Here is a 12954-nt window from a genome sequence, read left to right on the forward strand (position 1 = left end):
ATGCTTTAAAATGTTACTGTATAATAAGAACTCAAAAAAAAGAAAATTACATTTTACACAGGTATACAAAGTTGTATTGTTGTCCGTGAATGTAAGCTGTTAATGAGTCTGTCAAGTTGTAATGAAGTTGAACAATAAACTGAAATTTTAAGCACAGACATACACATTAGTACTGTATATATGATGAGTTTACTGGTCTGCTGTTTTGAGTGTATCTCTTCTACACAACTGGTCTGCATTATTGAAGTTAAAAATAATTTAGCAGGAAAAAAATCTTCCCAAGCCGTCACCTGTAACAGAAAGGGTGCCTGTGCTATTAGCCTTCCCTCTGTCGTTCTCTGCGAAGCACGTATACCTTCCTTCATCCGTTACTGTGACATTGAGAATTTCCAGGCTACCATCATCCCAAATATACATCCTAGAGCAAGCACAAATGGCATAATGTGTTACAAGTGGCAAGAAAGCTAAGAGACTTTGAAGTCAAACACAATAACCTATTTCAAGTAGAAGCACGATAAAAACGAAATGACAGGGGGTAGGACATTGGTTGCTTGTTTTACTGTACTCAGACTCCTTACTTAGCCACAGTGTATCCTCTTCACATATGTGCAAAAGACTGTAATCTGCAAATTGTCTTACAAGTGAAGATAGAAACTAACATTTGCAGGATCACTGGGAATTGGGGCAGTGATAAGGTGGATTCACCACCATCGCTGTAAATAAAATACAAAAAACCTTGCTACTGTAACTAAATATCTTGATATCCCTGAACAGAGAATCATGTACCAGTCTTGGACAAAGTTATGAATTTCTAGTGCATGTTCATACAGATCACAAGCACAATCTCAAAGCACCCTGACCTTGTACTGTTTTGTAGCAGTTCTGTCTCTTTACTCCAGGAGAATTTGGGTTTGGGGGCAGCTTTTGGTTTGCACTCAATTACCACTCTTCCACCTTTAGCACCCAGCAGCTTCTTTTTCACAGGGTTCAATTCAAAATCAGGTGCACTGGCTAAACAAGAAAAAAAAAAAAAATTTCTGATGACATTTAAATGTTGCACACACAATAAAAATAAATCAGTATGAGCCATTTTGTAACCATACTTTAATTTGGTAGCTATCTAATGGCTAAGTTAATGGTTGCTCACATTGAGAAAGCACTCTTAAGTAAGCAATAACAACTTGTGCTGATATATAGATATATATATATATATATATATATATATATATATATATATATATATATATATATATATATATAGACACACACACACACACACACACACATGATTTCCATTACACGAGAGTAGATGTTAAAACTTCATGCTGATTTGAACTCGGCTCTCGCCAAGATAAGCACTGACTAAGACGTAGCTTTACAGTAAACTAATGTGATCCATATGTGTCTCCATCCATTTGCGCTTCCTTCCATATGATGATGTAGATATCCTTCTGTCTGGTGTTAATGGCTGAAGTGTAATGCTGGCTCCAGGGATCAGCTTATTTTGCCTCCCTGGCGCATCAGCATGACAACCGTCTGGAATGAGCTAAGTAGGGTACCTCTCTCTCTCTCTCTCTCTCTCTCTCTCTCTCTCTCTCTCTCTCTCTCTCTCTCTCTCTCTCTCTCTCTCTCTCTCTCTCTCTCTCTCTCTCTCTCTCTCTCTCTCTCTCTCTCTCTCTCTCTCTCTCTCTCTCTCTCTCTCTCTATATATATATATATATATAGACACACACACATACACTGTAGCTGTACAGGCTTTTTTTACCCACTATAGCGCTGTGTTAAATCTTTAAATGGTTCTCTCTCCTGGGTAGTTTTTTTTTTGCTACTAAAGGGGTTTAATATAATCAGACCATCTCGGGTACTCCCTCTATATTCAACCTCCTCTACAGTGAACACAGATTATTGTTCTTCTAAGAACATAAAGTTACTCACCAATCACGCGTAACTCAGCATTTGCATAAATAGTTCCATGTTTGTTTTCTGCTACACACTGATACATTCCAGCATCCTCCAAGGTCAGCCCATAGAATTTCAAATCACCCTTACCATACTGCAAAGGAACATAACATTTAGTGTGCAAGCAGAATTCATCTACAGGTATTTTGGTGCAGGCAGAAAAAAACATGGATGCATTCACCAATAAATACATATTGCATATACAGTGGAGTCCCACCAATACAATCACAAGTTGACTGGCCCTGAAAATGTTCTTTCTCAATTCTAATCAGTTTGGAGAATATCTCTTGTATTATTTGTATTGCCATATTTTCACTGTAGAAAACTGCTTATTTTACAGCATTTCACAGACTAAAAATAGGTATTTCTGTACGTATCCTCAGTTGTGTACCTGTTCATACCTTCTTTATGTTAAAAAGTAAAGATCTGAAGACATTACAGTTCTACTTTACTGTTGTAAGGTTAGCACAGGCTACTTCATTTACAAAATCTACAGTGCTCAAAATTTTAAAACTACAATCCATAAACATAGTATGAAGGACCATTTGTTAAATACTAGTACATACTGTGATTGAAAGAAAATAACTCAAAGTTTACCCCAATTCCATTTTTCAGCCATCTGATAGTAGGTTTAGGAATGCCTTTGGCTTCACATGACAAAGTCAGATCACTTCCAATGTCTTTTTCAGTGTCATTTATATGTTCTGCCCACTCTGGGTAAGCTAAATAAATAAAATAAATACAGAAAATGGTTTATATACCGTGGTATTATTATCCTAGGTGGTGGGTAAAGGAAAGATGTATTGTAGCAATACATCATAAAAGAAGAATGAGGTCCATTTAAAAGTAGTCTTTAAAAACATAATACACCATCTTATTATACTGAGTCATTCACAGCAAATAATTGGATCAGATAATGTGACAGAATTAAGATTATCTGATGATTAAACCATTAAAATTGACCTCACTGAGATAATCTCAAGATTATGCAGGCCCTACAAGGATGAACGATGAGGACTGATGAGGAATACAGTGACTAAAATGACATTGGTAACTATTTACTGGAAGATTATATTGAGAATTGTTACATAATGTTTTAAATGTTGTCTATTTGTTTGGCACTATTTTTTTTTAAGGCAAAGCCCCATTCTCTGAGTGGGATAAAATCAATTGCAATGTAATAAAGCTATTAAGAAATAATACAGTTACATGAAGTAGAAGTTCATTTTTGTTCTGAGACGTTTTTCTAGCTTTATAACACTGAAATACGCTTCGGTTATTGCAGGGCACATAAAGGTAGGCTAGAATTTACCTTTAAAAGGATCACTTGGAGTTTTAAATTAAGTAAATACATTCTGACTTACCCTCGGTATAAACTCTTGCCTGGTGTCTATCTTTTCCTTTTATGTTCAATGCTTCACATTCATACAGGCCCTCATCTTCAACCTGGACGTTAAATATCGTGAAAACTGAACCAGACAAACTGATCTCATAGTTGCTTGGAAAGGGCGCATCGACTTTTCTCCACACAATTTTGGGATTAGGGCTAAGGAAATGGGACAGGACAGTAAGATTATCATACTGAGAAACACATTATTATGAAACACTAACTTAAACCATGATATTCCAAAGAAGTTAAAAGCTTTTTTTTCCAGTGAAGTGGATGAATCAACGTCGACTGCACTTTTCCAAATTCCCTTATTCTTCACACAGGAATATCTCACAGCTGTGCCCTGATTTAATCACACCACACTGTTTAACACTATAGCCTGCTAAGGCAAGTTAAATGAACAGCCAAAATATCCTTTTGGAATTCCTATTTAGATAATATATACATTGCTATACTTAAAGTTTTTTTTTAACCGATTACAGAGCTCTACACACCACATTACAATGCAAATGTACATTATAACCATAAAAGGTTATTAATCAAGTTGCAATAAATCATTTTGTGACAGGACTTACTTTCCAAGAGCAAAACATTCAAGTGACACGTTTTGTCCAACCAGTGCATAGGTGTCTGGGAACTGAACTTTTATGTCTGCTGGATACTTTCTCACTTTCTCACCTTAAAAAAAAAAAAGTATGTGCTTTAAAAAAATTGACATAAAATGACTCCTTAAAGAGTAAGTAGTGGGGTTACAAAAAATATAGCATTATACATCCCCATGTGTTGCTACAACTGTTTAAACAACTTACCTGTTATTTTTCTTTTCATTGTTAACATCCTGACAACTTTTTACACTTACAAACTTTAAAGTCTGTTTCAAAGCTCTTTTCAAAATGGCTGCTCTAGTGCACTGGGGTTTGAGATCTGTCCTCTAAAAAAACATAACAAGTGCTTTAGTTTTTCTTTTCCATACCACATCATGGATCGTTACTGCTGTGCTACCTGTTTGACAATAATCCTTACACTATCAGTGCACTAGAGCAGACATTTTACAGTACAACTAACGTTACAGAAATGATAACAGGATCAGATGATTAAAGTCCCATCCCCCTATTCTCATTTCTCACGAGAGTGACCGCCTGCACAATAAATACTCACTACTAAAATTTCCTTTCATATTATTACAGGGTGAAATTCAATCATCTCTCAAGGCATGTAAACCAATTATTAAAAAAAATAATAATAATAATCAGTTCCCCTGAAGGAACAAAGAACAAATAAGTTGACACTGTTATTAGATTTTTGAAAAGTAAATAGGGTGTTACTGTATATGTCAGTATTTGTTACTGCGAATAAAAAAAAGTACTAATGTACATTGTGCCTGCATTTACATACCTATTCTTCCAGTCATTATAATTATTATTATTTTTTTTGCAAAAACATTATCTTCAACAATGACACTAATGTCAAAATACTTACGTTCGTCCTGGGGAGCCAGTGAAATAAACTTGCTGAAGACGCTTTTTGCAATAGATGCACTGGACACAAAGCATGAGTAATTGCCCTTGTCTGCTGGATCGACATTTGAAATGTACAGATTGCCAGTTGTCTGAGAGACAAACTTTCGATTATCCGGTGTGATAAAGATGGGGAACTCGTTCAGAAGCCAGCGGTATGACAAGTCATCTGAAGAGTAAAACATTAGAAGTCATGAATATGATGTATTCCTAGAGTAAGACGTCTAGATTGTGTCTGGTTTTGAGACCCTAAACATATATCACAAATACATGGCGACTACCCAACCAATTACAATAAAGAAATACATTCACGGCTAGTGTGATGGATTAAATACCAAATTAAATGTTTCCATTGCCAATTTGATCAAACTATGTCCCAATTTTGAAGCCTTACGGATTATCAATATCTTAATAAATAGATTTTAAAATGCAATATAAATGTGTCAGTTTTAGCTAGATAACTAAAAACAACAAAAGCCTGTGTATAATGTGCATAACATTTGTATTTTTTTTTATAAATGATGATATGGTTTAAAGAGTCTAGAGTGCTTTTCATTGATCTGCAACACAGCAGATACAATTTTTCTTGTGGTTTTAAATTGATATACTTATATAATTTATGAATTCCATATTTAATTAACATAATAGTAAAGGCTCCCTCTTACACATTTTTGCTTGTTAGATAGATAAATAAAATGATTAAATAAACAAATAATCAATGCTGCAAGTATTACCTGGGTAATGTGGTGGAGGTGCACAGAGCAGCACAGCCCCTTGTCCAACTTTCACAGACACTGCAGAGCGTTCTTCTGTTAAAAATGGATCAAGGTCTAGAAAAAGCAACAGCAGTTTACACGTCTATAGTTAGTTACAGCAGCTTATTGGTTTTCACACAGGTGAACTGAAATATAAATGCACAGAGTTGAAAGGTCTTATTGTCACACGATCTGAATGGAATGCGTAAGGTTGTTCAGTCCCTGCATTTCTCCAGACCAGCTCAAAGCCAGGTAAAGGCAGATTTAGAGAAAAATGACAACTCAACATTGGATATATACAACTATTTAGAATGGCGGGAAATACCATAAAACAACGACACGGGAAATGTAACATAGCAATTGAAATGATATTTGAAGCTACTTGCACTTTACATATGGTTTTACAGATGTCTGTTTTTCATTACTGATTCTTGTTTAAAAATAGATTATTGAGTCTGTCTTACTGTCATGTAATATAAATTGCTTTCAATATTGGGTTCTAAACATACATTAGGATTCCATTTTTATTATTCTTACTATCCTTCTTATCATTTTAATAATCTGTGAGATTAATTAAAATAGGAAAGGTCTCTAAGAATGGGGTTACTGTACATAATCACTTACTGTCTAGTAAAATCTGATAGTCTCTCAGTATGCCATTCTGTCCCAGAATTAGGCAATGGCCACGTTACATGCACTCGTTCACTTGCTTGGTGGTATGCATACTGGTTGTACTACCCAGGTTACAATTTCCATCAAAACTCACACTCTCATTTGCAGTACCCTGGATACTAAATCTAAAGCCTGGCGCGTGTGGAAACCAAAGTCTGTAATAATATAAGGGACACTCCTTTTTGTGAAATGCTGTTGATGTGCAACACCAGGAAAAATCCTGCTATAAACTGAACTGTAAATGTCAAATTACATTTTTTTTTATTCATACATATGATGATACAAAGAGTGAACGTCAGGTAAGTAGTCTTACCTCACAGTCTTAGTAGACTTTGATTTGTAGTGTAAAGGATACTGTGATAGCACATGTAAAATGTTTGTAAACACTTACTGTAGATACATAGAGTATGGGTCATTCGACAATTGTGGTGCATTCTAGGTCTCCTTTATGAAAAAAAAACCCCATGAAATACTGAAAATTCAAATAAGAGCATGTGCCAGTATGTACATAACTGTCGCTGGAGGTCATGTAATATCAATGATCAATTATAGATTTATATAATATGGAGATATTTTAGACAATTTAACAAAAAGTTAAACCTGTACATGTACAATGTATTCTGCTCACTATTATGAAAAAACAACAACAACAACATGTATTTAAAATTTCAAATGCAATGTGTGTCACTCAATATTCTGTCATTGATGCTTCATTTGTGAAATGACACCATTGCAAATGAATGGACACTACAACCAAGAACTTCCTGCCACCATTAGAGGTCATTAGAGGGGAGCTTCATTGATGTATACAAGTTAAACATGCTTCTTTCATTTTTAATAATATTCATGTTTCAGTTAGTAAAATTAATTCCAATTAAGATCCAGGTATGTCACTAGTGTTATGTATTTTGTGCTCAAGAGACATAAAATCATTTACAAAATGGTCTTGTAGTTATTAACAAAAATATGATTTTATTAATGTATTGCACTTTGTTTTCAATGGTTCCTATAAAAGGCCAAGGTTTTATGTTCCTATAATCTGTCATTGGGGTTACCAGTCATTGGTGTTACTGTAAATGATTTTGGGCAACACCAATGACACTATTTTGATTTCAGTTTTTCATAAATTGATTACATGTTCAAAATGTATATAATAATATCTTTGTATATCATTTTAAATCTAGTAAGCTATGTCCAAATGATATGCAGCGGAAAAGGAAAGGCAATATTGTCAAAGTCCAGGTGCTGACGTATTTTGTTAAAAAAAGGCAAACCTACCTTGCACATCTGGAAATCAATAAAAGGAAATGTATCAATCAGCTGACAGAAACAGAATAGTGAAAAATGAAAACAGCGAAAGTAGAGGAGGTGATATCTGTAATGACTTTTAGCAAGTTATGAGGCACTAAGTTGCATAAGTGCATGATAAAAAGCACTACGACCAGAGGGGACCAGTGTGGTTTGGCTTGGTAAAAAGTGCACCATACCATATACTTGGCTATAGATGATGAGCAATAAAGATATGGCACACCTTTTTGTGAGCTATATTTTTTTTCCAATTCTTGTGTTTCTGTTATGATGGGTTAATGTCAGATATTATAAGTTCTATTAAACGCATAAATAATAATAACTGCTGACCCCAGATGCACCCTTAAAGTTTACCATGGTATTTTTGCACAGTATATTATGCAACTTTACCATACTTTTCCCGTGGCTATACTATGCATTTACCTTAGTTTGCCATGTTTATTAATATTCTTTACCATAACTCGCTATTCTCAATGCTTACCTATGCTTTGCCATGCTTTCACTATGCTTTATTACACTTTGCTATGCTTTTACTATGGTAAACTTTTATAAGGGCAGTGGTTTGTAGAATGACCCATATTCTGATATTGTATGGTGTGCTATACTCAGGAGCTCTCAATACCAACAGCATGTAAACGTAGGCACTGTGGGAGCTTACTAAAGGATATTTGAATTGTATAAGGTAATACTATATGAAATATAAAAACATACAGCACAACCACTTACATCCAAACTTGATGGTGACCACTCTGCTGATCACACTGCCATATATATTTTTTGCTACACACTGGTACCGCCCTTCATCCTTGCTTTTTTCTGGGTTGTTAATCATCAGGTTCCCCCCTACCATAGTGTAGTGATCATCTGTGTCTAACACAGGGATATCCCAGCCATTTAATTTCCACCTATGGAAAAAAGGAGGGATTTGAAACCTTTTATTTAGAACAAACATTACATCAACAGCTGGGGTCCAATTTAAATAATAAAAAAAAAATTATAAAAACAACAGTGACTTCCTCGACAAATATAAACTGTAAAACTGTACTTGGAAGATCAAAGCATAATGTCATATATGAAGGATACAGAAGAAAATGCAGGTGGCAGAGCATTCTCTTACAGAGCCCCTAAACTGTGGAATGGCTTGCCACCATCTGTGAGGGAGGCTCCCTCTGTTGCTGTTTTTAAAGTAAGACTGAAAACGTACTTTTATGACACAGCGTTCACAGTTCTGTAAATGATATTTATTTTTATCACTTGTTTTTACTGCTTATTTACTTACTTATTTATACTTATGTATTTATTACTTGTTTGTATTGTTTTTAAGTATTTTCATTTCTGTATTTATTCTTTAAAAATATGTTAAAATTTTATTTTAATTTCTCTTGTTCAGCGCTTTGAGGCAAATTTTTGTGAAAGGCGCTATATAAAAATACAGACTGATTGATTGATTGATTGATTGATAGATATACTGTAAATCGTACTGTTCACGTTCTATAGATTTACTGTTCTTACGCCAATCCTTGAGCATTCAAATACACATCTTTAGAGGCAGTCTTGCAGACACATTGGTTGATTCACAGTTTGAACCACCAAAAAAAAAGACAACTACATATTGGAAACTACAGTGTGGTGAATATCTGTATTGATTACTTGTATACAACAGCTGGGTTTCCTCGTGCTCTGCAGTTCATAGTGACTTTTGCTTCAGGAGACTCCTCTGCATAGATTGTATCAATTGGCTGCTCCTGAAATACTGGTCCATATCCCGTACCTTCCTCTGAAAAAAAGGAGGAATGTGATAATTTGTCACATGTAGAAAAATGACTAGATTAATTGGTGGAGGCACAGCTCAATATTGAAAATTGAAAGGTTGGTTACGTGTTTGTTTGCAACCTTGACCTAGGGGCTTGCTGCTTTCATCAGTACAGCGCTATGGGAGTTGCCATCTTAAAGGCCAGAGCATCATACAGAAAGTGAAATGTTGCAAAGGCCTGAGAAGCTGTGAAGGAAGGAATCATTATTGGGTAATAAGGCAGATAATTCAAATAGAATGTAAGTAATTCAACACAGGAAAGGCAAATTGCAATAAAGACCTTATTTTCAAGGGTCTAACCACAATAAAAAAATGCAACTTCCAGACTGTAATGCCCTCTAATTAGGGTTCCATTGCACACAGCTTTCGTGCTGTGTTCCAGTTAACATTTCTACTCAAGGATATAATAGTACCACTTTAAAATGCAGAATGACCTTAATTTAAAAATTCTTCTGAGCAAGTTAAAAAGAAAATCCCTCCATTCGTAATATCACAAAGAGCGAAATGACGGTTAGCGGTTCTTTTCATATGTCTGTATCTGTGAGTGAAAGCTGATCCTACACTACCAGTTATGTGCAGCAGTCTCCTTCCAGACACTAATATCCTGCTGTGTTATTATGCCATTGATTTCTATAAAAAGCAAGAGAATTGCAATCTTTTCAATTCAAAGACAAAGTTCTCAGATTTTTCAAGAAAGCCACGTGTGATTTTCAACACACAGTGTATTAGACCAGCGGTTCTCAACCTTTTTTTTTGGACCACTTAATCAACTTTTTTATCTTCTACAAATCAAAGCACATAACTCATATTTTAATAACCATAGTCTTGCCTTTCTAATGCGATGGATATGGCTGTTTTGTGAGCAAAGTTTTGTGAGTTGGGTGTAATGTTTGTCAGCTTCAGCCTCAGGTCAGGTTCAGCATTCACCCTGCTTCTGTATTTGGACTTGAGGACGGCAAGTGATGAAAATCCCGTCTCGCACAGGTACGTAGTAGCAAATGGCATCAGAAAATGGATGGCTTTGTCTGCAAGTTCTGGGTACTCTCCATTTCTCTGAATCCAAAACTCCAATAGGGAATGTCTTTTAAATTCTGACCTTAATGTTTCGTCGCAAGAACGCTCCAACAAGCACTCTTGTGCCTTAGTGGAGAAGCCAGCGGGCAGCTCACTGATTTCAATGCCAAATGGGTTACGAATCCAGTTGTTGGGTTCGGCTTCAACTGGAAAGTAATCTTCAAACTGTTTCTTGAGAACAACAAGATGTTCTTCGATGTCATTTTATATTTTGTTGTTAAGAAACAGTTCATTGTCAGACAGAAAACCTTTCAATGCTGGAAATGCGCTGAAGTCATCCGTCTTTCTTGATCATTGCAGTGATTTTGTCTCGCACTTCCAATATAATCACTGAAACTCCCTGCAGCCCCACGTTCAGCTCATTTAGGCGTGTGAATATATCAGAGAAGTAAGCCAATCGCGAGAGCCAGGATGAATCTCTAAAACAGCTTGTGAATTGGAATGGATGGTCTGTTAGCAATAGCTGTATTTCTGAACGTCACTCAAACAAACGAGGAAGTAGTTTGCCTCTTGACAACCACCGTACTTCTGTATGAAGAAGAAGTTGGACATGGGCTCTACCCATTTCATTGCACAGTACACTAAAAATTAGAGAATTCATAGGTCGTGCTTTTATGAAATTTACAGTCTTCACAGCAGAGTCCAAAACGGCCTTCATTTCCACTGGCATTTTCTTGACAGCTAGTGCGTCTTGATGAATGCCACAGTGCACACATTTCGCATTAGGTGCCACTTTGTGGATACAAGCCATTACCCCACTATGTCTTCCTGTCATTGCTCGTGCACCGTCAGTACATACTCTGACACAACGTTGCCAATCAATACCGTGTTCCTTCACAAACTCTGAAAAATATGTTCTGCGGTTGTTCTTGTTGGCAGTGAACGACAAAACAAAATATCTTCCAGTACTTTCCCTTCCCACTCATACCTGATGTAAACAAGAAGATCTGCAAGGTTAGCGACATCATTGGTCTCATCCAGTTGCAATGCAAAATACCTACTGCTGTTCATACGTTCCACAAGAACGTCTTTAACATTGCCATATCACGAATTCTGCATGACACAGTGTCATTTGAAAGAGGCACAGAATCTAACTGCTTTGCCGTCTTCTCTCTGCACATTATACACACAAGTTCTTTAGCTGCAGGCAGAATAAGTTCTTGCCCAATAGTGTGTGGCTTCCCTGCTTTGGCAATTCGAAGGCTGGCACAATATGAAGCTTCCAGGGCTTTTACATTTACTTGTTTTCCCTGGTTTCAACTCAGTGAGTTTACGCAGAAAAACTTCAGGTTTATCTTTGAAAGCAGCATGTTTTGTCTCCAAATGACGCCAGAGATTTAAAGGCTTCAAACTTTTGTTAGCAAGCACTTCGTAGCATAACAAACATTTCAGCCTTAGTTCATTTTGTTCACCAGTCCATGTGAAGCCCAAATTAATATATTTCTTCCTGTTTTTCGGCATTTCGCTCTATTTTCATTACCGATACTTCCACTCGTACTGGTACCTGGCACACACGGACCTGCACTCAAATCCTCTGCAGATGGATGTCCACTTGCTGTAGTCGCATGTTCGACTTCTGACTTTTCACTGATCTCACTATCATCACTGACTTGATTATGTGTTGTTTTCTTTTTCAAAGATCCCGTTTTCAGCCACAAATCCATTTCTGGAGGTTAAACGATTGCTACTAGCCTACTGTACTACATTTTTAGAAAACACACTGGATTCTGGTACAGTACTTTCCACGTGACAATGATGGAAACCGAGTCATGAGCTCAGAATCAGATATGCTATGAGAACATGTGTAATAAAGTTAATAATAATATCGAATATTAGTTGTAGTATTGATTACAACATTATACTTTACAATAGTTCTCATGGTATACTTAATCATCAGCTATCTGTATAAAATTCTATACCACCAAAATAAAGCACAGTTTGAGAACCGCTGTATTAGACCATGAAATGACTACTGTATAACAAAGTGTCAATAACTAATTACTAATAATTATAAACTCCTGAAATCCTGTATTAATGCCTTCATATATACATCGCTGAACAATTTATTTTTGGAGCAGTGTGCTGTAGTAAACAGTGGAATGAATAAGATGTGAAATGATATAGTTACATACAATCATTTGCATACCAATACATGCTTTGCATTCCTATGTGGTCACCTTCTGTCTAAATGTTTTATAGACTATAACATACTGTAACCTCAGGTCAGGTTTTTTTTTTTTTTTTTGCCTGACCTGTCTCTCCACAGCATTCTTTCGAAAAATAAATGGACTAAATTTCTATTTTAGGCTTAATTTATGACAGGGCTTTCATTAAATGTAACAGTTACTTAGTTATATATGCAATTATTCAGAAAGATGTATTAATACTGAGTTATTATTAATACATGACATCAGAGTATGCATTAAAATATGGATATAATATGGATAAAATATTATTATCAGTATT

The 12954-nt window shown here is 35.7% G+C and overlaps 1 protein-coding gene across 3 annotated transcripts in view; it reads right to left on the bottom strand.

Moving 5' to 3' along the window:
* LOC117419767 (contactin-1-like) overlaps positions 1-12954 on the bottom strand; it is a 94606-nt gene that overhangs the window by 33917 nt on the left and 47735 nt on the right. For all 3 annotated transcript variants that reach the window (XM_058985757.1, XM_034032843.3, XM_058985758.1), the window contains exons 3-12: positions 9252-9378; positions 8328-8506; positions 5601-5696; positions 4829-5035; positions 3925-4027; positions 3324-3505; positions 2557-2681; positions 1936-2053; positions 861-1011; positions 291-418 (exon numbers count right to left, since the gene is read on the bottom strand). In XM_058985757.1, the coding sequence (XP_058841740.1) occupies positions 291-418; positions 861-1011; positions 1936-2053; positions 2557-2681; positions 3324-3505; positions 3925-4027; positions 4829-5035; positions 5601-5696; positions 8328-8506; positions 9252-9378 (1416 nt within the window). The remainder of the gene's footprint in view (positions 1-290; positions 419-860; positions 1012-1935; positions 2054-2556; positions 2682-3323; positions 3506-3924; positions 4028-4828; positions 5036-5600; positions 5697-8327; positions 8507-9251; positions 9379-12954) is intronic.

The sequence above is a fragment of the Acipenser ruthenus genome, chromosome 14 (genome assembly GCF_902713425.1).
Source record: "Acipenser ruthenus chromosome 14, fAciRut3.2 maternal haplotype, whole genome shotgun sequence".
In the NCBI taxonomy this organism is placed as follows: Eukaryota; Metazoa; Chordata; class Actinopteri; order Acipenseriformes; family Acipenseridae; genus Acipenser; species Acipenser ruthenus.